The sequence below is a fragment of the Haliotis rufescens genome, unplaced genomic scaffold, assembly GCF_023055435.1.
Source record: "Haliotis rufescens isolate VD_foot unplaced genomic scaffold, xgHalRufe1.0.p SCAF_22, whole genome shotgun sequence".
Lineage (NCBI taxonomy): Eukaryota > Metazoa > Mollusca > Gastropoda > Lepetellida > Haliotidae > Haliotis > Haliotis rufescens.
The window spans coordinates 13,000,743-13,028,663 of record NW_025963913.1 but is presented as its reverse complement, the minus strand read 5'-3'; the positions used below and the strand labels follow the sequence as shown (position 1 = coordinate 13,028,663).

Below are 27,921 nucleotides of genomic sequence, written 5' to 3'. Positions count from 1 at the left end.
AAATAGCACATTTCAGAGAGAATCTACAAGTACTTAGTGCGTATCACCGAGCAGTTTCAAGTAAATAGCACATTTCAGAGAGAATCTACAAGTACTTAGAACATTACATTGAGAAACCACAAATAAATAGAAAGTCCCAATGAGCACCTTAACAACATAGAATGTTTCAGTGAGTGAGCAACTACAAGTACAAAGAACAAATACACACATCAAACATAGTGGCAGAAAACTATCATTTACTGACTACCGGGTGCCCAAAGCTAGTGCTTAGCTCACTGCCGTCGATACATATGGCTTGGGCCTGTAAACACAATAAACGTTTTGCATGAATTTAGTCCGCATATGGAGGACGTTTACATCTTGTTTACATCTCTGAAGCAGAAGCTGAATCTCCTGGGACTAATCCCAACCTGTTGAAAGGAGATGTATAACAAGCTCCAGAGATCGTATTACATGGAACAACAACAGCAACCCCATCCCCATCACTTCCTAAATGCTCCAAAGCTTTCCCATCAGACTAACAAAACGCCTTTATTGCTGTAAACATCAGGTGACATTTGTCTTCACACATGCCAAAGGCATGAAACAGAAAGTCCTATGCCGCGAGCTACCTTAATAACAAAGCCATAAGCACTTCTGGTTTAATTACATCACATCCAGTTTGGGAAAACACACGCCAAATGCAGATTATGTAAATCCCATCAAATCCCAATTATAAACACGCAAGATGTTGTATACAAAAGCTTTTTTGGAAGTCTTCTTCACATGGTGTGACATTGACCTTCAACATCATCCAACCACAGGAGAGAATACTACTTGTTGGAAACTAAGGTGGTGTTACAAGTTTAGGTCGCCATATAATACTGCCAATACTTCCTGAAGGAATGGCCTTCAAAGTGACCTTGATATACGATACAAAATACATGCGTCGATTTTTCATGAATTTGAACCGTTTCATAATCTAGTGACTTTGACAGTACATGGAGACTCCACCTCAAGGACCAAGTACACTAAGTTTTGTCACATTACAATCGATAGAAGGCTGCTGAATGTACTGACTATGTACAAGAGTAACATGTCAGTTGTTGTATCCTTCCCACTAATACCTGTGCGAGTGTTAGCACCATTCTCTAGCCTCTGGCCTGGCACTGGTGTATTACGTGCTATGTCTTGACGATCCAATTCCTGAGATTTCGCTGCCTGAGAAGGTTTTTGTTCCAACTCAATTTTCACTACTTTACGGGAAATCGAGTCTGGAAGTTTGGAGTGTTCACATCAATGGACCTTATACTGTGTGACCTGTAACATGACACCAAGTATATGCATTTAGCAGGAACGACACAATGGTGACAAAATATGGTGTTGAAATTGTTGAAACAAAGAACTTTCTTCCATTAGATACAACTGTGTACCACAATAATTTGTTTTGTTTTTTTCTGACTCATAAAGTGTTTTATCTAAATTCGTGTATAAAACTTAATTACCTTTTCTATAAGTCACATCATGAATGTAAATATGCGACTATATTATAAAATATTACAGATTAATCAGGGTAACCTGATAACCAAACACGAATACATGCGTAGTTTAGGAACCAGTTGAAAGTGCATAACATTTTGCCATGTTTATGATTAAAAGCACTGAAAAAAAGAGATCACGACTTTCAGTGTATTTTCAAAAGTTTAATCTGAAACCGTAAAATGTAAAGCATACAACATCAACAATAAATTTGAAATAGAAAAAATAAAATAAAATAAGAAAGTGTGTTTGCTGCTGCACAAGCTTTATATCACAACTGGAAGTACCGCTACAATAAGCAGATGTAAAATGGAAGTTTTTATGAATGCATTTATTGGTATTTTTAGATTATTCAAAATGTTAAATCCATTTTCGTTAAGATATGTTCTGTTGTAACACAATTTTAGTGTAAAGGACAAGAAAACAGAGAACACTATGACACAGAAATCTTTCAACAAAATGGTCATCATGCAAAGTCCATCAAAAGCTTATGCCAATGAATGAGTGTTAAAATCAACCCAACATTAATACTGCTTGAAGGCAGCAATATTTTTCAACTTAGAAAGTAGCCGTATGTCCAACTTGAACTGATAGGAAATCAATTATTTCATCCATAAAATACTCCTAAATTGAAAAACAGGGGTTACTTCAGCTGAAACTGGTTTAGAACAATTAAAGAAAATAAACCATAAATATCAGGTGTGGAAACACTTGGATTTATATCAGCTGTGGAAACACTTGAGTAACAAAGACATCGGTTTTCTTAAAGGAAAGTGCTAACTTAGAAAATGTTTCTGTAGCAAACTTAGGTCTTAGTGCCTATCATTCAAGATTGTAACTAAAGTAAGAGCTTTTCATTATCTTCTTATGTATGTGTGAAATTATAGCCTTACCTTTCTGAAATTCAAGATTTAAGTGAAAGACTTCACAACGAAACCCATTTAGCAACACACAGAGAGAGGGTGGGTGAAGGCTTATTTGGATCTGCAACAACTTAACCTTTCGACAACTCACGTTCATATTATACCTCAACGTAAAATCTAATAACCTTGACATACAAATACAAAAGTTGTTGGAACATACCAACTTTTAGGATTCTTTTCGTTGGTAAAATAAGAAACTAGTAAAAAAAGCATGAGCTCAAACCATGTGTTCAGTTGTTACAGAACAAAACAAACTTAAATTAGAGAGACTAAAATTACACACATGTTCTTGACGATATGCACTTAAAACCTCAACCTTGTTTTGCTTTGTTTTGTTTGTTGTTTAACGCCGCCCTCGGCAATATTCCAGCTATGTGACGGCGGTCTGTAAGTGATTGAGTCTGGACCAGACAATCCAGTGATTGACAACTTGAGCATCGATTCACGCAACTGGGATACGATGACATGCATCAACTACGTCAGCGAGCCCGACCACCCGATCCCGTTAATCTCCTCTTACGACAAACATAGTCGCCTTTGACGACAAGAATGGGTTGCTGAAGACCCATTCTACCTCGGATCTTCAAGGGCCTGGTTTACTTTGGATACGTACGTGGTTAAAGTGGATAAAGATGTGTCCATATTCTCTGCCATGACATCAAAGGAAAAAACTGATCGCGTATAAAATAAGGTCAAGAAACCCAGAAAACTTCAAGTCTAAATTTTAGTGTCATTTTCTTGATAGAACTCTGTTAATTGTGGCTTTACTATTGCGCAACTGAGATTATGCACGGTCGCGAAGATCAGAACTGTGGCTTTCCAACAATACCAAATACTAATTTTGTTACTAGAACAGTAACTATATATCTGATGCCACGAGTTGCAGATGTAAAAGGCTGATTCTATGGCTCGTTTATCCCCCCCCCCCCCACCCCACCCCATATTAATGTATTAAATAAGAATAAAAGAAGCAATGACAACGTTGACAGCAATTAGAGCTGCTGGTATTCCAATGATGACAGCAACACTAGGATAACTTTAAGAAGAAGTGTGAGGTTAAAAAAATATATCAGGTAAATGACATAAAATAAAATAGTGTAGATATTTATCTAGATGAACAGTACGTTCTGTAATATGCCCAGAATGAATAGCATGTTGCACTGGTGAAAATAATGAATATATTTTGTGTGGAAATTACCCAAACGTAAAAGTAATTATGTTGATAGTGAAAATGAATAGATTGTTTGATGGTGCTCAGTAAATAAAGAGTGTGTTGGATGTAGCTTTGGGAAGAGATTTGTAAATTTATACAATAAATTGTATATTTATAATACATATCCTATGTCATACTATGCATTTCTTCCCTCTTCTTGATCGTGGTGTGGAAATGATTCTAAGTTTCCAGCTTCAAAAAAAACCTCACTCAAACACACCCCAGTCGTCTCCATTGCCACCAACATAAGCAATGGGTCGTAGACCACCTGATTCCCGCGCGACTTCAACACATGACGTCCACAGTATACTCATTCTCTTCTTTAGAGCATAGAGGCTGCTGTAACTTTGGCGTTTGGCGTGTGAGATAGGATAAGTATTATAGATATATTTTAAAATTTACCATTTTTTAACTGATCCAATCTCACACAATGCATTTAATCCACGATTGAAAGGTGGCTAGGCTGTACAAACACCTCAATTGTGAGACGTGCACAAGGAAGCTGGCGTTTGTCACATCGTTTGGGGTCAAGACCGAACTCGTATATGCGTTGCTTCTTAAAGAACCCTTGTACTACTTGTACGTACTTAACATGGTTTCGGGAAGCGCTCATGTGGTATGTGTCTTCACACAGGATGTTGATAAACTGAAAGAAGGCGTAGCTTTGTATGAGTGGATGCCTATTCAGCCACGACTTATAAACCTGTCCTGTGTGTGCGAAAGTGGATCATCCCTTCTCCCTGTAGTAACGGCTCTACATGACAGTCCTCACATATACCCCCGGCGGACTTAAGGTGGGCCAGCTTGGCATCTCTTTTGAAGCTTTGTCAAAGCTATCAACCACAACCTGGTGAATGGGTATGCTCCCGGCTACTAAAGATGGAATCATCTCTAGTACGGCCCATGAAGTTCTCCAAGACTGTCCCCCACATACGCTTCAAGGCGGAGCAACATGGCATCTCTTTTTTGCTTTGTTTGTTTCAACCACGACTGTAGTTATTGAGTGTGTTATAGCGAGAAGTGGAACATCGACAACACCAGTACAGGTCGTTGAAACAGCTACCGAGACTAACATGTTACTAGACAGAGGTTAGCAGGTAGAGGTTCGGGACACTGTTTTCACAAACCGCCACGCCTTGTGGCGACTTCCGTGTATATGACATAACATATCTTCATCTCTACATCAATACTTCGGCCTCCTTGAAGAACACAAGATCTGCGGGTACTCTATTGAATCTAGTGTTAAGGTGTTACAATGGTCGGAGATTGAATATCCTGGGATTTGAAATAACCTTTGAAAGCCTTCATCTTGTGATCATAAAGTGCCTTTGTGGTGGTATGATGCGCATCTGTGATAATTCTTGCCACCCTTCGGGAATATCCCTCGGCTTTTAGAGATTTTGGGAGATGTGCCAGACGCAGAGATGAAGCATGTCAAGTGATGGATATAGCTCTTTTGAATGTGGCTAAAGTAGTAGATCTGGTCGTAGCTGGTGTCTTCGATCTGCGACACTTACGAGGATGGTGAACCAACTTCTCACTGGCCAAAAGGGTACGACTAAAAGTAGTCGAAGCTCATTAGTAACCACTATCTTCTGCAGTACTTGAGGTAGAAGGCCTCTCGGAGGATACATGTGTTGTAGCTATTATATGTGCATATGTGTCCCAGATAACATAATGACACAGGCTTGGGTGTGAGGTCTGATTATTTATTTTCTGTCGTGATAAACCGACACCCTGGAACAATGAATACAATAATAAACATACAATTATATCTGGTACATCAAAACTGAAGCAGATTAATTAATAATCTACTACACTTATAAGCTATACATGATATATCATTTATAACATTTCACAATTATAAGCTTAGATATGTAAGTTTAATGGATTTACACATTTAATATAAATATGGTACAATAAATATAATATTATGTTACAATGCAAGCAATATATAAGTATACATATATTTATACCCGGTGAATCCCCCCGGGGTGTATTTGGGTGGTCACGATCCCTTGTAAATAGATCAAATCCCTCGTGAAAACCTGTTCATGATATAAAATACATCATGAAGGTATTTTCATCTACACACATGAACCTTACATGTAAACTATTATCAAATTATTAATACACAATACAAGTTACAGAATACACAAATGTCCTAGATTAACACAGACACACATATAGTGAAATGAAATATATCTAGTATACATACACTCACCATGCACACACTAATACTAGTAAATGTGACATGTTTAAATATAATTAAGGATCTATAAAGACATTTATTAAACTTTAGTGATTTGCATAATTATACTGGCATAAAATACAATTATAACTTTTAACTACTAACCTTTATATAAGTATATCCTTTCTTCCAGTCCAGTGCACAGTGAAGTATTAATGCCAAGTGCAGGGTGAAAACAAAGGGGTTTGAAAGTGGGACACAGAGATTTAAAACTAGCCAATCCAGAGGACGCCTGGGCTTACACTCTGATTGACCACCAAGCAGTTGACTGACCCACTAAGTAAAACATGACATTAGAATAGGGCTTTAATGATAATACTTGACTTACAACTACTTAAGTATGCAGCCTGTAATGAGAAATACAATAAATAATTCTTGATTACTGCAATATCTGAAATATACAAAATACCATTATTGACAACATACATAGTAAATCAAAAGCTAATTAATAAAACATGATTAATATATACAGAACTACTATCTACCACACATGTATGTGTTATGACTTTCCCACGTGATGGCTAGCGCATCGTGATCCCATGCCTGTGGGTACCATGTCGGCAACGGTTTGTGGAATCGGATTTCGGACAGATCAACTTCTGCGGTTTGGTGGAGTTGGCAAATCCAGTGAAAGTCTCCGGGTTGTGAGGTTGTTCCCGGTACTGGACAGCTTCGCCAGAACGCAACGGTCCCCAACAGTAGTGTGTGGCTGCACGTGGAATCATGGACTATGACGCGTGATCCGATTTCGATTGTAACCAGTCTCGTTATTGTCTTTGTCAAGTAAACGTCTTGTGTTCGTACCTCTGTGTTGTATGTTATATGGGCCAGAAGACCTTACAATGGTGGCAGCGGTGTTGAAGTGTGAACTCATGAAAGAACTTTGAAGAAAGTGCTACTTTAAGGAGAAATTCAAGGAATGTTCTCTTCATCGAACTGTAACGTGAGTTTGTTCCATTTTGCCATTTTGACCTTGTGGTTGAACGTTTTCGTCTACTTTGTGATTGACTTTGAACATTTGAGCAAGAATACTAATCCATTCATCATGGCCGAAGGTGGTACACATCAAGAACATTCTGGTGATATCAAGCACTTCCGAATTCCTTTGTTTGATCCAAAACAGTCAACTTTTGCGAACTTTATTGAAAATGTGTATGAAGTAAAAGCTTGGGGTCTTAATTGGAACTCTGAGAAGAAGTTACGTGGTTTAGCTTTAGTACTTCCTGCAGGGTTTTGCTCACGGGTATTTAACGATATCCCTGATGATAACAAAGCTGATTATGCAATTCTGAAAAATGTTTTGATTAAAGAACTTGATAAGGCCAAAGAGCGTACTCAAACTGCTGCTAGGGAGTTCAGAGACAAATGTTTCTTCTTCATGGAAAGTGTCCAATATCTTGGTTATGAGATTTCTGCTTCAGGTGTTAGTCCGGGTAAGAAAGGTTTAGAAGCAATCATGCAGTTTCCGGTTCTGACTTCGTGGGAAGAGGTTCGTTCGTTGGTAGGTCTTGCAACGTACTTTCAGAGGTTTATTCCAAATTTTTCAGATCTTATTATGCCTCTCAGTCGTATTGTTGAAAAGCGTGTCTACTGTTGGCAGTCGCCACATCAGGAATCTTTTGAAAGGCTCAAGTTGATCTTGACGTCTAACCCTGTTTTGAAACATCCTGATTTCAGTGCAGAGGCGTCACAATTCGTTATACAAACTGATGCAAGTAAGACAGGTTTAGCGGGAGTACTTTTACAAGATGGCCATCCCATCAGTTATGCTTCAAAGAAACTTTCAAAAACTGAACGAAATTATTCCACTATCCACCGAGAAGCACTGGCGATAATTTGGGCTGTTAGAAAATTTCGACCCTATGTGTTCGGGAAGATTTTTCGGTTGAGAACTGATCATAAGCCACTGACATACATTTTGACATCAAAATCTGAGAAATTCGCCAGATGGAGTTTAGAACTTTCTGAATACTCATTTGACATTGATCATATTCCAGGGAATGAAAACATTCTAAGTGATGTTTTGAGTCGTATGCCTGTTGAAGATGGAAGTGAATTGCCTGTATTTGCTGTGACTAGAGGTCAAGATAAACGACGTGCTATTATTCGGAAAGCTCATGAATTGGGTCACTTTGGTGTAAAAAGAACATGGCAATTAGCACAGAAAGTTAATTCTTCAATTACTCAACGCGAGGTAGCTGAAATAGTGGAGAAATGTACTGTGTGTATAGAGGGTCCACATGCTATACCTAGATCTCCTTTAGGTGTTACAGTTACTGCTTCGCGTCCTTGGGAGGTTCTTCATTGCGATTTTGTAGGCCCACTTCCACGTTCGTCTTGTGGTTATGTGTATGTGTTTACATGTTTAGATGATCTGAGTAGGATGTTTTTCGCCTTTCCAGTTCGTACGGCGACGTCATCTAGTGCTGCAACAGTGTTGGAACGTCTGTTTTCCATATTTGGTCCGCCAAGGGTTTTACATACGGATAATGGCACTGTCTTTACATCCAAAGAGTTCAGTATGTTTACTTCCAATTGGGGAATTAGATGTAGTTATACTCCAGTTGCTAGACCACAAGCTAATCCAGTCGAAAGAGCTCACAGAACATTAAAAACTTCGTTAGTGAAGACAGCAGAGTGTGAGAAAACATGGGACAGAGTTTTGCCAGAAATTGTATTAGCACATAATTTGTTGATAAATCGCACCACTGGTTTTGCTCCGTATTTTGTTATGTTTGGTCGTAACAGTTTGATTCACCAGTTAGTGTCAGACGATTTTTCTTCTGTGGGGGAGGAAATGGATGGCTGTGTAGAGTTATGGGATAAGTGTGTCGAATCTCATACATTAGCTAAATTACATCGTCAAGAACAGACATCTGAAAGAGTTTCAAGGATGTTTAATGTTGGTGATCGTGTTGCTGTGAAAATATTGGGAGGACATAAGTTCAAGAAACAGCATTTCAAGTGTGGATTTGTGATATCCAAGTGTTATGGTGAGTTCCTGCAAGTCAAGTCATCAGATCGTTCATCGAGAGAAACAGTCGTCGTAAGTGTTGATCAAGTCGTGCCAGACCTTTCTTGAGAGGGGAGGAATGTGAGGTTGTTCCCGGTACTGGACAGCTTCGCCAGAACGCAACGGTCCCCAACAGTAGTGTGTGGCTGCACGTGGAATCATGGACTATGACGCGTGATCCGATTTCGATTGTAACCAGTCTCGTTATTGTCTTTGTCAAGTAAACGTCTTGTGTTCGTACCTCTGTGTTGTATGTTATATGGGCCAGAAGACCTTACAGGGTGTAGTTGCCACTTCATCGGAGATCGTTGTTCGCAGAAGTGATGAAGAATCGAATCCTTGGAAAAATGATGTTACTCCAGTAGTTGCACGACGTGGAAGGGGAGAATTGACCACATGTAAACCATGTTGCTCTAGCGCAGCGGTCATTTGTATATAACATAGATGATTGTATACGGTGATGTATAATAAAGGAGGAAATAGATCCTGATTGATCCCTCTGATCAGAATGTTCTCTCTAGAACGAATAATGTCGATCCTGTTCCTGGCTATTGTTGTGACGATGATCCTCAGAAGTTGATCGACGATCCCTTTACAGGCATTTGATGTCGATCCTACCGGGATGGGTATGTGGATCTCAACCCTGACAGCACCAGTGATCCTATGGCCATGGGAGAGTGGCATGTCAATCCTACCGGGAGGGGTATGTGGATCTCAACCCTGACAGCACCAGTGATCCTATAGCCATGGGAGAGTGGCATATCGATCACGTAAAGAGGTATGTCAATCCCATGAAAGGGTATGTTGATATCGATCCTGGCTGTGCCTGCGATCGTCTGACTGGTAGAGGGGATGGCGATCCCTAGGAATGGTATGTTTATTCCTTGAAGAGGTGTTTAAATGTAAATCTGTCGATCGTAGAGTGGTGATGTTGATCCCCTGGAGGTGTATGTTGATCCCTTGGAAAAGGGTGTCGTTCAATATACTCCAATGAATGTAGAAGGATGGAACGTTGATCCCGATATCGGCTATATCGGCTACAGTCCTCTGACGAACATGGACGAGAACGCGTTCATACAGTAGACTGTCCATTTCCGTCGCACATGGAAGAGAATATCAATCCCTTTCAACTCTTCTGCATCCACCAATCGCTCAGGCGAACGTCCATCCGGTGTACGCTTAATACAATCAAGATTGGCCGACTTTTTACAGAGCACACACCAAAAATAATTCTCTTCAAATCCAAAAACGTCTCCACACCAAGGCGATAAAAAAAGAGAATAAGCAAGCCTGGGAGGTCGTGTGATCAAGTTGCGCGGGAATCAGAGCGTGCACAGTCCATTGTTAGCGGCACGTGATGGCTGGGACGTGTTTGGGTGCAGTGCTTTTTGAAGCTGTAAACTGGTTTGGGATCGTTTCCACACCCGGATCGAAGAAGAAGGATGAAATACATAGCGTGAGATAGAATAAGTTCTAAAACTCTGAAATATTGGGGGAATACGTTTTTTTCTCTTCCAGAAAAATACGTCTCCACTCTAGAGCCATAAGAAAGAGAATGAGAAGGGAGAAATGCAAAGTGTGTCATAGGATCAGTTTTAAAGCATCCAACACTATCGCATGAAACACAAGGTAATGCAATATGTAATGCAGGATAAGGTGAAATATTTCCGAAACTCAACGATGACGATAATAATGAAATTCAAAAACGTAACACTAATCATGAAAGCCACTTCGTCTTTGTCGACCCTGTCATCAGTGAAATACAAGTCATCATTAAAGTGCCTTAAAGTAGTTGAATAGCACAGAGGTTGATATTTTTAAAATTCAAAATTAGGAATTGCAACTGAAAAAAATTGCAGCATTCCTTGGGCTGAAGATCAACATCTTAGCAGGTCTAGACTGTAAAACCATAAATTGACATAACTCAAGCTACTAATTACTAATCAAGCAGCTTACAAACAACTATGCAGTGTACATGTATTTAGGTATATTTCGGTCAGTTCTATATGAAATATAAGTGGACAAAAAGTGTAAATAAACAAGATAATTCGGTATTTGCAAGTGTTACAAAAACATGATAAACTAACTATGAACTTCAAAATAAAACATAATATAAACCCGAGGAATGTCGATGAGTATGATAATGATGGTAAGGAAATGAAATTGAAGTAAAAAAAGAATATACATTGGGCATGTGATAAAACATAACATGAATCGTTATCAGACTAGACAATGTGTGGAGAAAACTTGAGTTTTGTTTGTTGATTAATCCCGCACTCAGTTACTTCAGTTATATGACATCAGCCTGTAAATAATCAAGTCTTTGCAAGACAATCCAGTGGTTGATATTATGAGCAATGATCCCTTCCATCAGGGTACAATGACACACGATCAGCCAACACACCTGACCACCCAATTCATCCAAGTCACTTCTTATAACTACATAGGCTGTTGTGAGCCACTTCTAACCCGGAATCTAAACAGGAGGTATGAAACCTAGCAGGTACTTACACAGTACGTTGAGGTAGACGTCTCCCCAGATGTAGCCGTATTTGTTGGTGACGTTACACTGGATCACCATGGCATCTTCCTTGGTGACATTCACCAACATAACCTCATCAAACGCGATTCTCTTGAACCGCTTATCCATGTTGGCATCTGGAACAGGGCATCATTTGGACATTGTTTCACAATAGAGTCAATAACCACACCAAAGCTATGTTCACACCTCGTAGCAGGGGCTTGATGACATTTATCCATTCCCCTCCATAGCCGACCAAACTTTGTACAAAGCAGAATGACAATTAATCCAGTGTTGCTACAAGTAGGACAGATGTAAGGGTTACAGAGAAACCAGCCACAAATACATGTTGTGGATTCTCACCTCCCAGGCGTACAGTGTTGATGTACCAATTCAGTGAAGGCTTTGGCATTCCATCGGCCAGGCACTTGAAGCGAGCAGTCTCTCCAATACCCAACACCACATCTCTGGGTTTCTCAATCCAGTAGGGACGGGCTGCCAAAATTATAAATAAACATGACAAAGTATTAAATTAAGGTGGGGTGTCTATCAAATCCGACAAGAGCAATGCCAGGGTGAACTGTGTAGTGTGAACAAGTCTAATTCATGGTGGAACTTACCAGGGTATACCATTTTGAATACATTTGGCATCTACAGATTCATGATATTGAATTGTCAGACAGTGAGATTACTAATACAACATACACATGTGAAAGATGGAAGACACCATCTGTCACAACATGGTGAAGTTAGCTCATACGGATCTTTCAGCTACCGGAAAAATGTCTCAAACAAATGTGTGACTTACATTTAACTATAGCCCCATTCACATGGACACTTTTACTTACGTGAGTATATATACTTGCATAAGTAAATTTACTTATGGTGGCATGTGAACGCATTTGCTTACGTGAGTAAATATACTCCAGGAGTAAAGAGACATGAGTAAAAGTATATTTGCTACACCTGATGAGGTCTAGTAAAAGTATATTAACTCATAAGTATAAATGCTCCTGGAGTATTTCTGTTCATGTGAACAGATTCTCTATTTGCTTACGTAAGCCTATTAAATCCAAGATACTGATATCAGGAAAATACGGCTGTAGTTCCTTGCAAAGAACATAACATGTTCATAAAATGTTTCGCGTGTCATGCGAAAGTTATCGATCCACAGTTTATCATCAAATGATCGTTTGACGACATTGTTCCACCAGTGTTGAGAAGTTCTCTCTTCCAAAGTGCTCTTTCCTTTCCATAATCCTAAGACTATTCCCATACTAAGAAAGTATGGAAAGTCTCTCTTTCGCCTCTGGTTGACTATCTTCGACAGCGACATGGCCTCAAATGATAAAAGTCCACAATTTGTTTATGAAATGATGTTTACTTCTGCCTTGCATAAACTTCATGTGAACACAATGTAAATATACTTTTGCTTACATGAGTAAATTTGCTTACATGAGTAAATTTTGTCCATGTGAATGGGGCTTTAGTCGCCCTGCGTATTGAAAGTCCAGGAGAAATGCGTCACTTCATTTAAGTATATTACCCTGCTTATAAAATGTCTGGGACAAATGTGTGACTTACATTCAACTATGTCGCCCTGCGTATTGAGTCCGGGAAAGTCCGGGAGAAATGCGTCACTTCATTCAAGTATCTCACCCTGCTTATAAAATGTCTGGGACAAATGTGTTACTTACATTCGAGTACCTCGCCCTGCTTATAGGAAGTCCGAGACACATGGTTTACTTACACTCCACTCTCACGGTGATGGTTCTCTGAACTCTCTGAGGGGACAGAGCATTCGTTGCCCAACACACGTATTCTCCTCCATCAGAAAACTCCAACCTTGAAAACACAAGTTCCTGCCCAAAGCTACTCTGCTTGGCGTAGTCGGGCAAAGGTTTGCCATCAGGGCGCACCCAGTGCACGTCTGGTGTGGGACTGAAATGGCAACAATCAGTAACAATACTCCTCCAATACTACTGTGTGTAAACACTCAACTTGATCATGTTGATAATATCAATTCAATCATACTGATGAATTTGTTGAAATGCGCATACAACTGTTACAACATCATCTCATGTTAACATGTGTGACATGGCACATGTATCATCAAATAACGGCCGTGACTAACTAGTACTCGCCATGCTCACTGAAGTTACAGACACGTAAATGAATGAAACTGAAACAAAACTTGTATAAATTGGTGTTTTCAAGTACTTGAACAAACAGAAGCACCCCCTTCAGCGACAGTTGATCAAAGCCTCTGAAGTCATAAAATACCACCATAAGTTGCCAGTCCAAACAACATTACTTCCAGTCCTTGATCCTAATCAAGACAACGTCCTCAGATTGTAAGATTGTACAAAGTAAAGCGCAACAGTAACTGGCAATGTTTCGCTATTACCTGAAAGATGACCTTGACCTTTGATAGACTTTCATGTAGTAGGACTTGTAAAGACACATGCAAATGTATAACCTCAGGGCTCAGAAACTGACAACTGTGTTTTACAAAAACCTGACCTTGACCGTGGACCTATTTTCACCAAAACATTTTCAAATCATGTTTAAAGCCACATTCAAGGCCTTTTCAAGAGAAGAAATACACCAAGTTTTTTCTACATGAATGAATGTATTTTGTACATGACACTCATTTCACTAGTCATTGTTGGCTCATGGGGGACTGTTGAAACATGGTTGAGGCCTGACTTACTTTCCAGCAAATATACACTTGATCCTGAATTCATCCCCACGTAGTCCGAAATGGTCAGTCGGGGAAGCCCACATGTAGGTGACTGGTCTCTGAACTTCTGAAGCTGCAAACCAAACATTACAAAGATAAGAATGACTAAGCCCTCACACCATGTACACTGGACACAGGAAATCAAGGTTATATCATTCATGAAATCACCAGAGATGTGAAACTACTTACATCCCCGTGGTATAATAAACTGGTGCGCTCCCTGCGTGGTTTTACGCACAATTCTATTCATGGCCATACAGGCATAGGCTTTTCCATCTTGACTGTCAACAGCCTTGATATTGGTGATACGCAGACGAGCTAAAACATAGGAAATATAAATATAACAAAATGTATTTTGGGGTTCTCATTTCCAAAAGGTAGTTTGCCCTGCCGCTCTGTAGGCTCTGAGGATTACTACTCTCATCCAGAAGTAAATAGTGGTTCTGATTATTTCTATGGTATTATTTGTAGATATTCCTTCTGAAACTTTGTCGAGTGGAACTTGATCTGTTTAGGTAGATGCATACTGGACGTATGAAATTTTCTTCAAACAGTAATACTGTCAACAAACACACAGAACAGCACAGCCCAGGATTTAGCTTTCCATGTCACGATATGCTGAAACTGACAGATAACACCAATGATACTAAATGAACAGTAAACTAGGAAACAAAGCAATGATAAGCCACTTGACAGAGCCAGTGGTCAGCCAGGCCACAGCCACAGTCACCAACCCAGGTACCTTTACTCAAGCAGTCAGAGGCCACTGAAATGGAATCTTTCCCATTTCGCGGTCACTTATCACAAGGATGGATTTTTTTGTTCCTTCTCTATGTCCATTGATGATTGAATGTCTGTCCACACAATACTCACACTCATGATCCATGGTGACTCTGGCATCGAAGTTGATGGGTGTTAAGCCGCCATACTGCTCCTTGATGACCCAGTACACCTCCGGAGGGGGAATACTCTCTGGGGCCACGCAGTTCAAGGTCTGAGATTCCCCCAAATATGGTGAGAATGTCACGTCTGCTTCCACATCAAACTCTTTCAGCTTTGCTTCACGCAGGTTGATGTTTATGGTTGCTGACTTGCCATAATCATTCTCAGCAAAACACTGGAAAATCCCCTCATCTTTGTCTTCTGGTCTGTTGATGACGATGGTTCCAACATTGGTAAGCTGGACCAATCGGTCATCATTACCACTAGGGTTGAAATCAATTCCATTCTTTTGCCATGTGTACCTGGTAAAAAAAGATTAAATAATGGGATCCTCTTTTACATAACTACTGTAATTAGCAATGGCTACATCAGTTTGTCATGATCACACGATGTTAGTTAACATTGACCATTAAAATCACTAATCAAAATAGGATTCGTTGTAGCTATTGCATTGCAATATACACTGTTACACATTATTTTTTCAAATTTTGTATTTTTATAACCATCTGACAAAAAAGAGGAATTCATTTGACTCGTCTTCTACTCTAATGTGTGGTGGTTCTCCAAGCATAACAGAGTTTCTGTGACTGACTTCAATTGCTGATGGATTATTTGGAAGGAAAATTCAAAAAGTCATATCTTGACATGTAACACTTTGGTTAAACCTATGACTACTAATGCTGACAGGAATAGGGATTGTAATCGTGGTGCAAAGGTTGTGGCATTCCACCACGTGGCTACCAGATCCAGACAAGGCAAAAGAACGTTAATCTCCACAGACTGCGTAGTGAGACCACTTGGCCAGCTGAACCTGACAACACGAAAAAAACGTTACTCTCCACAGACAGTTGAACCTGACAAGATGAAAGAACGTTACTCTCCACAGACAGATACACCTGACAAGGCTAAGGAACCTAACTCTCCACAGAGAGCGTAGTGAGACCACTTGGCCAGCTGTAAATGACAAGGCTGAGGAACGTAACTCTCCACAGTCAGGTGAACCTGACAAGACTGAGGAACGTGACTCTCCATTAACAGCTGAACCTGACAAGGCTGAGGAACGTAACTCTCCACAGACAGCGTAGTGAGTCAACTTGGCCAGCTGTACCTGACAAGGTTGAGGAACGTAACTCTCCACAGACTGCTTAGTGAGTAACTTGGCTAGCTGTACCTGACAAGGTTGAGGAACGTAACTCTCCACAGACAGCTTAGTGAGTCCACTTGGCCAACTGTACCTGACAAGGTTGAGGAACGTAACTCTCCACAGACAGCTGAACCTGACAAGGTTGAGGAACGTAACTCTCCACAGACAGCGTAGTGAGTCAACTTGGCCACCAGATCCTTACAACGTTGAGGAACGTAACTCTCCTCAGACAGCGTAGTGAGTCCACTTGGCCACCAGATCATGACAAGGTTGAGGAACGTAACTCTCCACAGACAGCGTAGTGAGTCCACTTGGCCAGCTGAACCTGACAAGGCTGAGGAACGTAACTCTTCGCAGACAGCGTAGTGAGTCCACTTGGCCAGCTGTACCTGACAAGGTTGAGAAACGTAACTCTCCTCAGACAGCATAGTGAGTCCACTTGGCCAGCTGTACCTGACAAGGTTGAGAAACGTAACTCTCCACAGACAGCGTAGTGGATCCACTTGGCCAGCTGAACCTGACAAGGTTGAGGAACGTAACTCTCCACAGACAGCATAGTGAGTCAACTTGGCCAGCTGAACCTGACAACGTTGAGGAACGTAACTCTCCTCAGACAGCGTAGTGAGTCAACTTGGCTAGCTGAACCTGACAACGTTGAGGAACGTAACTCTCCACAGACAGCTGAACCTGACAAGGTTGAGGAACGTAACTCTCCACAGACAGCGTAGTGAGTCCACTTGGCCAGCTGTACCTGACAAGGCTGAGGAACGTAACTCTCCACAGACAGCGTAGTGAGTCCACTTGGCCAACTAAACCTGACAAGGTTGAGGAACGTGATTCTCCACAGACAGCGTAGTGGATCCACTTTGCCAGCTAAACCTGACAAGTTTGAGAAACGTAACTCTCCACAGACAGCGTAGTGAGTCCACTTGGCCAGCTGAACCTGACAAGGTTGAGGAACGTAACTCTCCACAGACAGCATAGTGAGTCAACTTGGCCAGCTGTACCTGACAAGGTTGAGGAACGTAACTCTCCACAGACAGCGTAGTAAGTCCACTTGGCCAGCTTAACCTGACAAGGTTGAGAAACGTAACTCTCCACAGACAGCTGAACCTGACAAGGTTGAGGAACGTAACTCTCCACAGACAGCGTAGTAAGTCCACTTGGCCAGCTTAACCTGACAAGGTTGAGAAACGTAACTCTCCACAGACAGCTGAACCTGACAAGGTTGAGGAACGTAACTCTCCACAGACATCGTAGTGAGTCCACTTGGCCAGCTGAACCTGACAAGGTTGAGGAACGTAACTCTCCACAGACAGCGTAGTGAGTCAACTTGGCCACCAGATCCTTACAAGGTTGAGGAACGTAACTCTCCACAGACAACATAGTGAGTCCACTTGGCCACCAGATCCTGACAAGGTTGAGGAACGTGACTCTCCACAGACAGCGTAGTGAGTCCACTTGGCCAGCTGAACCTGACAAGGCTGAGGAACGTAACTCTTCGCAGACAGCGTAGTGAGTCCACTTGGCCAGCTGTACCTGACAAGGTTGAGGAACGTAACTCTCCTCAGACAGCGTAGTGAGTCCACTTGGCCAGCTGTACCTGACAAGGTTGAGAAACGTAACTCTCCACAGACATCGTAGTGGATCCACTTGGCCAGCTGAACCTGACAAGGTTGAGGAACGTAACTCTCCACAGACAGCGTAGTGAGTCAACTTGGCCAGCTGAACCTGACAACGTTGAGCAGCGTCTCTCTCCACAGACAGCTGAACCTGACAAGGTTGAGGAACGTAACTCTCCACAGACAGCGTAGTGAGTCCACTTGGCCACCAGAACCTGACAAGGTTGAGGAACGTAACTCTCCACAGACAGCGTAGTGAGTCCACTTGGCCAGCTGTACCTGACAAGGTTGAGGAACTTAACTCTCCACAGACAGCGTAGTGAGTCCACTTGGCCAGCTAAACCTGACAAGGTTGAGGAACGTAATTCTCCACAGACAGCGTAGTGATTCCTCTTGGCCAGCTAAACCTGACAAGGTTGAGGAACGTAACTCTCCACAGACAGCGTAGTGAGTCCACTTGGCCACCAGATCCTTACAAGGTTGAGGAACGTAACTCTCCTCAGACAGCGTAGTGAGTCCACTTGGCCACCAGATCATGACAAGGTTGAGGAACGTAACTCTCCACAGACAGCGTAGTGAATCCACTTGGCCAGCTGAACCTGACAAGGCTGAGGAACGTAACTCTCCACAGACAGCGTAGTGAGTCAACTTGGCCACCAGATCCTGACAAGGTTGAGGAACGTAACTCTCCTCAGACAGCGTAGTGAGTCCACTTGGCCAGCTGAACCTGACAAGGTTGAGGAACGTAACTCTCCACAGACAGCATAGTGAGTCAACTTGGCCAGCTGAACCTGACAACGTTGAGCAGCGTCACTCTCCACAGACAGCTGAACCTGACAAGGTTGAGGAACGTAACTCTCCACAGACAGCGTAGTGAGTCCACTTGGCCACCAGAACCTGACAAGGTTGAGGAACGTAACTCTCCACAGACAGCGTAGTGAGTCCACTTGGCCAGCTGTACCTGACAAGGTTGAGGAACGTAACTCTCCACAGACAGCGTAGTGAGTCCACTTGGCCAGCTAAACCTGACAAGGTTGAGGAACGTAATTCTCCACAGACAGCGTAGTGATTCCTCTTGGCCAGCTAAACCTGACAAGGTTGAGGAACGTAACTCTCCTCAGACAGCGTAGTGAGTCCACTTGGCCAGCTGTACCTGACAAGGTTGAGAAACGTAACTCTCCACAGACAGCGTTGTGGATCCACTTGGCCAGCTGAACCTGACAAGGTTGAGGAACGTAACTCTCCACAGACAGCATAGTGAGTCAACTTGGCCAGCTGAACCTGACAACGTTGAGCAGCGTCACTCTCCACAGACAGCTGAACCTGACAAGGTTGAGGAACGTAACTCTCCACAGACAGCGTAGTGAGTCCACTTGGCCACCAGAACCTGACAAGGTTGAGGAACGTAACTCTCCACAGACAGCGTAGTGAGTCCACTTGGCCAGCTGTACCTGACAAGGCTGAGGAACGTAACTCTCCACAGACAGCGTAGTGAGTCCACTTGGCCAGCTAAACCTGACAAGGTTGAGGAATGTGATTCTCCACAGACAGCGTAGTGGATCCACTTTGCCAGCTAAACCTGACAAGGTTGAGAAACGTAACTCTCCACAGACGGCGTAGTGAGTCCACTTGGCCAGCTGAACCTGACAAGGTTGAGGAACGTAACTCTCCACAGACAGCATAGTGAGTCAACTTGGCCAGCTGTACCTGACAAGGTTGAGGAACGTAACTCTCCACAGACAGCGTAGTGAGTCCACTTGGCCACCAGAACTTGACAAGGTTGAGGAACTTAACTCTCCACAGACAGCGTAGTGAGTCCACTTGGCCAGCTGTACCTGACAAGGCTGAGGAACGTAACTCTCCACAGACAGCGTAGTGAGTCCACTTGGCCAGCTAAACCTGACAAGGTTGAGGAACGTGATTCTCCACAGACAGCGTAGTGGATCCACTTTGCCAGCTAAACCTGACAAGGTTGAGAAACGTAACTCTCCACAGACGGCGTAGTGAGTCCACTTGGCCAGCTGAACCTGACAAGGTTGAGGAACGTAACTCTCCACAGACAGCATAGTGAGTCAACTTGGCCAGCTGTACCGGCCAAGGTTGAGGAATGTAACTCTCCACAGACAGCGTAGTAAGTCCACTTGGCCAGCTTAACCTGACAAGGTTGAGAAACGTAACTCTCCACAGACAGCTGAACCTGACAAGGTTGAGGAACGTAACTCTCCACAGACATCGTAGTGAGTCCACTTGGCCAGCTGAACCTGACAAGGTTGAGGAACGTAACTCTCCACAGACACCGTAGTGAGTCAACTTGGCCACCAGATCCTTACAAGGTTGAGGAACGTAACTCTCCACAGACAACATAGTGAGTCCACTTGGCCACCAGATCCTGACAAGGTTGAGGAACGTGACTCTCCACAGACAGCGTAGTGAGTCCACTTGGCCAGCTGAACCTGACAAGGCTGAGGAACGTAACTCTTCGCAGACAGCGTAGTGAGTCCACTTGGCCAGCTGTACCTGACAAGGTTGAGGAACGTAACTCTCCTCAGACAGCGTAGTGAGTCCACTTGGCCAGCTGTACCTGACAAGGTTGAGAAACGTAACTCTCCACAGACAGCGTAGTGGATCCACTTGGCCAGCTGAACCTGACAAGGTTGAGGAACGTAACTCTCCACAGACAGCATAGTGAGTCAACTTGGCCAGCTGAACCTGACAACGTTGAGCAGCGTCACTCTCCACAGACAGCTGAACCTGACAAGGTTGAGGAACGTAACTCTCCACAGACAGCGTAGTGAGTCCACTTGGCCACCAGAACCTGACAAGGTTGAGGAACGTAACTCTCCACAGACAGCGTAGTGATTCCTCTTGGCCAGCTAAACCTGACAAGGTTGAGGAACGTAACTCTCCACAGACAGCGTAGTGAGTCAACTTGGCCACCAGATCCTTACAAGGTTGAGGAACGTAACTCTCCTCAGACAGCGTAGTGAGTCCACTTGGCCACCAGATCATCACAAGGTTGAGGAACGTAACTCTCCACAGACAGCGTAGTGAGTCCACTTGGCCAGCTGAACCTGACAAGGCTGAGGAACGTAACTCTTCACAGACAGCGTAGTGAGTCCACTTGGCCAGCTGTACCTGACAAGGTTGAGAAACGTAACTCTCCTCAGACAGCGTAGTGAGTCCACTTGGCCAGCTGTACCTGACAAGGTTGAGAAACGTAACTCTCCACAGACAGCGTAGTGGATCCACTTGGCCAGCTGAACCTGACAAGGTTGAGGAACGTAACTCTCCACAGACAGCATAGTGAGTCAACTTGGCCAGCTGAACCTGACAACGTTGAGGAACGTAACTCTCCACAGACAGCGTAGTAAGTCCACTTGGCCAGCTTAACCTGACAAGGTTGAGAAACGTAACTCTCCACAGACAGCTGAACCTGACAAGGTTGAGGAACGTAACTCTCCACAGACATCGTAGTGAGTCCACTTGGCCAGCTGAACCTGACAAGGTTGAGGAACGTAACTCTCCACAGACACCGTAGTGAGTCAACTTGGCCACCAGATCCTTACAAGGTTGAGGAACGTAACTCTCCACAGACAACATAGTGAGTCCACTTGGCCACCAGATCCTGACAAGGTTGAGGAACGTGACTCTCCACAGACAGCGTAGTGAGTCCACTTGGCCAGCTGAACCTGACAAGGCTGAGGAACGTAACTCTTCGCAGACAGCGTAGTGAGTCCACTTGGCCAGCTGTACCTGACAAGGTTGAGAAACGTAACTCTCCACAGACAGTGTAGTGGATCCAATTGGCCAGCTGAACCTGACAAGGTTGAGGAACGTAACTCTCCACAGACAGCATAGTGAGTCAACTTGGCCAGCTGAACCTGACAACGTTGAGCAGCGTCACTCTCCACAGACAGCTGAACCTGACAAGGTTGAGGAACGTAACTCTCCACAGACAGCGTAGTGAGTCCACTTGGCCACCAGAACCTGACAAGGTTGAGGAACGTAACTCTCCACAGACAGCGTAGTGAGTCCACTTGGCCAGCTGTACCTGACAAGGTTGAGGAACGTAACTCTCCACAGACAGCGTAGTGAGTCCACTTGGCCAGCTAAACCTGACAAGGTTGAGGAACGTAATTCTCCACAGACAGCGTAGTGATTCCTCTTGGCCAGCTAAACCTGACAAGGTTGAGGAACGTAACTCTCCACAGACAGCGTAGTGAGTCAACTTGGCCACCAGATCCTTACAAGGTTGAGGAACGTAACTCTCCTCAGACAGCGTAGTGAGTCCACTTGGCCACCAGATCATGACAAGGTTGAGGAACGTAACTCTCCACAGACAGCGTAGTGAGTCCACTTGGCCAGCTGAACCTGACAAGGCTGAGGAACGTAACTCTTCACAGACAGCGTAGTGAGTCCACTTGGCCAGCTGTACCTGACAAGGTTGAGAAACGTAACTCTCCACAGACAGCGTAGTGAGTCCACTTGGCCAGCTGTACCTGACAAGGTTGAGAAACGTAACTCTCCACAGACAGCATAGTGAGTCAACTTAGCCAGCTGAACCTGACAACGTTGAGGAACGTAACTCTCCTCAGACAGCGTAGTGAGTCAACTTGGCTAGCTGAACCTGACAACGTTGAGGAGCGTAACTCTCCACAGACAGCTGAACCTGACAAGGTTGAGGAACGTAACTCTCCACAGACACCGTAGTGAGTCCACTTGGCCAGCTGTACCTGACAAGGCTGAGGAACGTAACTCTCCACAGACAGCGTAGTGAGTCCACTTGGCCAGCTAAACCTGACAAGGATGAGGAACGTGATTCTCCACAGACAGCGTAGTGGATCCACTTTGCCAGCTAAACCTGACAAGGTTGAGAAACGTAACTCTCCACAGACACCGTAGTGAGTCCACTTGGCTAGCTGAACCTGACAAGGTTGAGGAACGTAACTCTCCACAGACAGCATAGTGAGTCAACTTGGCCAGCTGTACCTGACAAGGTTGAGGAACGTAACTCTCCACAGACAGCGTAGTAAGTCCACTTGGCCAGCTTAACCTGACAAGGTTGAGAAACGTAACTCTCCACAGACAGCTGAACCTGACAAGGTTGAGGAATGTAACTCTCCACAGACATCGTAGTGAGTCCACTTGGCCAGCTGTACCTGACAAGGTTGAGGAACGTAACTCTCCACAGACAGCGTAGTGAGTCCACTTGGCCAGCTGAACCTGACAAGGTTGAGGAACGTAACTCTCCACAGACACCGTAGTGAGTCAACTTGGCCACCAGATCCTTACAAGGTTGAGGAACGTAACTCTCCACAGACAGCATAGTGAGTCCACTTGGACACCAGATCCTGACAAGGTTGAGGAACGTGATTCTCCACAGACAGCGTAGTGGATCCACTTTGCCAGCTAAACCTGACAAGGTTGAGAAACGTAACTCTCCACAGACAGCGTAGTGAGTCCACTTGGCCAGCTGAACCTGACAAGGTTGAGGAACGTAACTCTCCACAGACAGCATAGTGAGTCAACTTGGCCAGCTGTACCTGACAAGGTTGAGGAACGTAACTCTCCACAGACAGCGTAGTAAGTCCACTTGGCCAGCTTAACCTGACAAGGTTGAGAAACGTAACTCTCCACAGACAGCTGAACCTGACAAGGTTGAGGAACGTAACTCTCCACAGACACCGTAGTGAGTCCACTTGGCCAGCTGTACCTGACAAGGCTGAGGAACGTAACTCTCCACAGACAGCGTAGTGAGTCCACTTGGCAAGCTGTACCTGACAAGGTTGAGAAACGGAACTCTCCACAGACATCGTAGTGAGTCCACTTGGCCAGCTGAACCTGACAAGGTTGAGGAACGTAACTCTCCACAGACACCGTAGTGAGTCAACTTGGCCACCAGATCCTTACAAGGTTGAGGAACGTAACTCTCCACAGACAACATAGTGAGTCCACTTGGCCACCAGATCCTGACAAGGTTGAGGAACGTGACTCTCCACAGACAGCGTAGTGAGTCCACTTGGCCAGCTGAACCTGACAAGGCTGAGGAACGTAACTCTTCGCAGACAGCGTAGTGAGTCCACTTGGCCAGCTGTACCTGACAAGGTTGAGAAACGTAACTCTCCACAGACAGTGTAGTGGATCCACTTGGCCAGCTGAACCTGACAAGGTTGAGGAACGTAACTCTCCACAGACAGCATAGTGAGTCAACTTGGCCAGCTGAACCTGACAACGTTGAGCAGCGTCACTCTCCACAGACAGCTGAACCTGACAAGGTTGAGGAACGTAACTCTCCACAGACAGCGTAGTGAGTCCACTTGGCCACCAGAACCTGACAAGGTTGAGGAACGTAACTCTCCACAGACAGCGTAGTGAGTCCACTTGGCCAGCTGTACCTGACAAGGTTGAGGAACGTAACTCTCCACAGACAGCGTAGTGAGTCCACTTGGCCAGCTAAACCTGACAAGGTTGAGGAACGTAATTCTCCACAGACAGCGTAGTGATTCCTCTTGGCCAGCTAAACCTGACAAGGTTGAGGAACGTAACTCTCCACAGACAGCGTAGTGAGTCAACTTGGCCACCAGATCCTTACAAGGTTGAGGAACGTAACTCTCCTCAGACAGCGTAGTGAGTCCACTTGGCCACCAGATCATGACAAGGTTGAGGAACGTAACTCTCCACAGACAGCGTAGTGAGTCCACTTGGCCAGCTGAACCTGACAAGGCTGAGGAACGTAACTCTTCACAGACAGCGTAGTGAGTCCACTTGGCCAGCTGTACCTGACAAGGTTGAGAAACGTAACTCTCCACAGACAGCGTAGTGAGTCCACTTGGCCAGCTGTACCTGACAAGGTTGAGAAACGTAACTCTCCACAGACAGCATAGTGAGTCAACTTAGCCAGCTGAACCTGACAACGTTGAGGAACGTAACTCTCCTCAGACAGCGTAGTGAGTCAACTTGGCTAGCTGAACCTGACAACGTTGAGGAGCGTAACTCTCCACAGACAGCTGAACCTGACAAGGTTGAGGAACGTAACTCTCCACAGACACCGTAGTGAGTCCACTTGGCCAGCTGTACCTGACAAGGCTGAGGAACGTAACTCTCCACAGACAGCGTAGTGAGTCCACTTGGCCAGCTAAACCTGACAAGGATGAGGAACGTGATTCTCCACAGACAGCGTAGTGGATCCACTTTGCCAGCTAAACCTGACAAGGTTGAGAAACGTAACTCTCCACAGACACCGTAGTGAGTCCACTTGGCCAGCTGAACCTGACAAGGTTGAGGAACGTAACTCTCCACAGACAGCATAGTGAGTCAACTTGGCCAGCTGTACCTGACAAGGTTGAGGAACGTAACTCTCCACAGACAGCGTAGTAAGTCCACTTGGCCAGCTTAACCTGACAAGGTTGAGAAACGTAACTCTCCACAGACAGCTGAACCTGACAAGGTTGAGGAATGTAACTCTCCACAGACATCGTAGTGAGTCCACTTGGCCAGCTGTACCTGACAAGGTTGAGGAACGTAACTCTCCACAGACAGCGTAGTGAGTCCACTTGGCCAGCTGAACCTGACAAGGTTGAGGAACGTAACTCTCCACAGACACCGTAGTGAGTCAACTTGGCCACCAGATCCTTACAAGGTTGAGGAACGTAACTCTCCACAGACAGCATAGTGAGTCCACTTGGCCACCAGATCCTGACAAGGTTGAGGAACGTGATTCTCCACAGACAGCGTAGTGGATCCACTTTGCCAGCTAAACCTGACAAGGTTGAGAAACGTAACTCTCCACAGACAGCGTAGTGAGTCCACTTGGCCAGCTGAACCTGACAAGGTTGAGGAACGTAACTCTCCACAGACAGCATAGTGAGTCAACTTGGCCAGCTGTACCTGACAAGGTTGAGGAACGTAACTCTCCACAGACAGCGTAGTAAGTCCACTTGGCCAGCTTAACCTGACAAGGTTGAGAAACGTAACTCTCCACAGACAGCTGAACCTGACAAGGTTGAGGAACGTAACTCTCCACAGACACCGTAGTGAGTCCACTTGGCCAGCTGTACCTGACAAGGCTGAGGAACGTAACTCTCCACAGACAGCGTAGTGAGTCCACTTGGCCAGCTAAACCTGACAAGGATGAGGAACGTGATTCTCCACAGACAGCGTAGTGGATCCACTTTGCCAGCTAAACCTGACAAGGTTGAGAAACGTAACTCTCCACAGACACCGTAGTGAGTCCACTTGGCCAGCTGTACCTGACAAGGTTGAGGAACGTAACTCTCCACAGACAGCATAGTGAGTCAACTTGGCCAGCTGTACCTGACAAGGTTGAGGAACGTAACTCTCCACAGACAGCGTAGTAAGTCCACTTGGCCAGCTTAACCTGACAAGGTTGAGAAACGTAACTCTCCACAGACAGCTGAACCTGACAAGGTTGAGGAACGTAACTCTCCACAGACATCGTAGTGAGTCCACTTGGCCAGCTGAACCTGACAAGGTTGAGGAACGTAACTCTCCACAGACAGCGTAGTGAGTCCACTTGGCCAGCTGAACCTGACAAGGTTGAGGAACGTAACTCTCCACAGACACCGTAGTGAGTCAACTTGGCCACCAGATCCTTACAAGGTTGAGGAACGTGATTCTCCACAGACAGCGTAGTGAATCCACTTTGCCAGCTAAACCTGTCAAGGTTGAGAAACGTAACTCTCCACAGACACCGTAGTGAGTCCACTTGGCCAGCTGAACCTGACAAGGTTGAGGAACGTAACTCTCCACAGACAGCATAGTGAGTCAACTTGGCCAGCTGTACCTGACAAGGTTGAGGAACGTAACTCTCCACAGACAGCGTAGTAAGTCCACTTGGCCAGCTTAACCTGACAAGGTTGAGAAACGTAACTCTCCACAGACAGCTGAACCTGACAAGGTTGAGGAACGTAACTCTCCACAGACATCGTAGTGAGTCCACTTGGCCAGCTGAACCTGACAAGGTTGAGGAACGTAACTCTCCACAGACACCGTAGTGAGTCAACTTGGCCACCAGATCCTTACAAGGTTGAGGAACGTAACTCTCCTCAGACAGCGTAGTGAGTCCACTTGGCCACCAGATCATGACAAGGTTGAGGAACGTAACTCTCCACAGACAGCGTAGTGAGTCCACTTGGCCAGCTGAACCTGACAAGGCTGAGGAACGTAACTCTTCACAGACAGCGTAGTGAGTCCACTTGGCCAGCTGTACCTGACAAGGTTGAGAAACGTAACTCTCCATAGACAGCGTAGTGAGTCCACTTGGCCAGCTGTACCTGACAAGGTTGAGAAACGTAACCCTCCACAGACAGCGTAGTGGATCCACTTGGCCAGCTGAACCTGACAAGGTTGAGGAACGTAACTCTCCACAGACAGCATAGTGAGTCAACTTGGCCAGCTGAACCTGACAACGTTGAGGAACGTAACTCTCCTCAGACAGCGTAGTGAGTCCACTTGGCTAGCTGAACCTGACAACGTTGAGGAGCGTAACTCTCCACAGACAGCTGAACCTGACAAGGTTGAGGAACGTAACTCTCCACAGACAGCGTAGTGAGTCCACTTGGCCAGCTGAACCTGACAAGGCTGAGGAACGTAACTCTCCACAGACAGCGTAGTGAGTCCACTTGGCCAGCTGAACCTGACAAGGTTGAGGAACGTGATTCTCCACAGACAGCGTAGTGGATCCACTTTGCCAGCTAAACCTGACAAGGTTGAGAAACGTAACTCTCCACAGACAGCGTAGTGAGTCCACTTGGCCAGCTGAACCTGACAAGGTTGAGGAACATAACTCTCCACAGACAGCATAGTGAGTCAACTTGGCCAGCTGTACCTGACAAGGTTGAGGAACGTAACTCTCCACAGACAGCGTAGTAAGTCCACTTGGCCAGCTTAACCTGACAAGGTTGAGAAACGTAACTCTCCACAGACAGCTGAACCTGACAAGGTTGAGGAACGTAACTCTCCACAGACATCGTAGTGAGTCCACTTGGCCAGCTGTACCTGACAAGGTTGAG

The 27,921-nt window shown here is 44.6% G+C and overlaps 1 protein-coding gene across 3 annotated transcripts in view; it reads right to left on the bottom strand.

The window, feature by feature from the left end:
- Nucleotides 1–599: 599 nt before the first annotated feature.
- LOC124118545 (neuroglian-like) overlaps nucleotides 600–27,921 on the bottom strand; it is a 104,449-nt gene continuing 77,127 nt past the window's right edge. The window contains exons 4-10 of one of the 3 annotated variants that reach the window (XM_048401541.1): nucleotides 15,056–15,426; nucleotides 14,372–14,500; nucleotides 14,153–14,255; nucleotides 13,190–13,380; nucleotides 11,803–11,934; nucleotides 11,430–11,576; nucleotides 600–1,299 (exon numbers count right to left, since the gene is read on the bottom strand). In XM_048401541.1, the coding sequence (XP_048257498.1) occupies nucleotides 1,286–1,299; nucleotides 11,430–11,576; nucleotides 11,803–11,934; nucleotides 13,190–13,380; nucleotides 14,153–14,255; nucleotides 14,372–14,500; nucleotides 15,056–15,426 (1,087 nt within the window). In that variant the 3' untranslated portion in view covers nucleotides 600–1,285. Of the gene's footprint in view, nucleotides 1,300–5,739; nucleotides 11,577–11,802; nucleotides 11,935–13,189; nucleotides 13,381–14,152; nucleotides 14,256–14,371; nucleotides 14,501–15,055; nucleotides 15,427–27,921 lie in introns of those variants that run through there. The other 2 variants (XR_007222725.1, XM_048401540.1) reach the window with 2 other exon arrangements.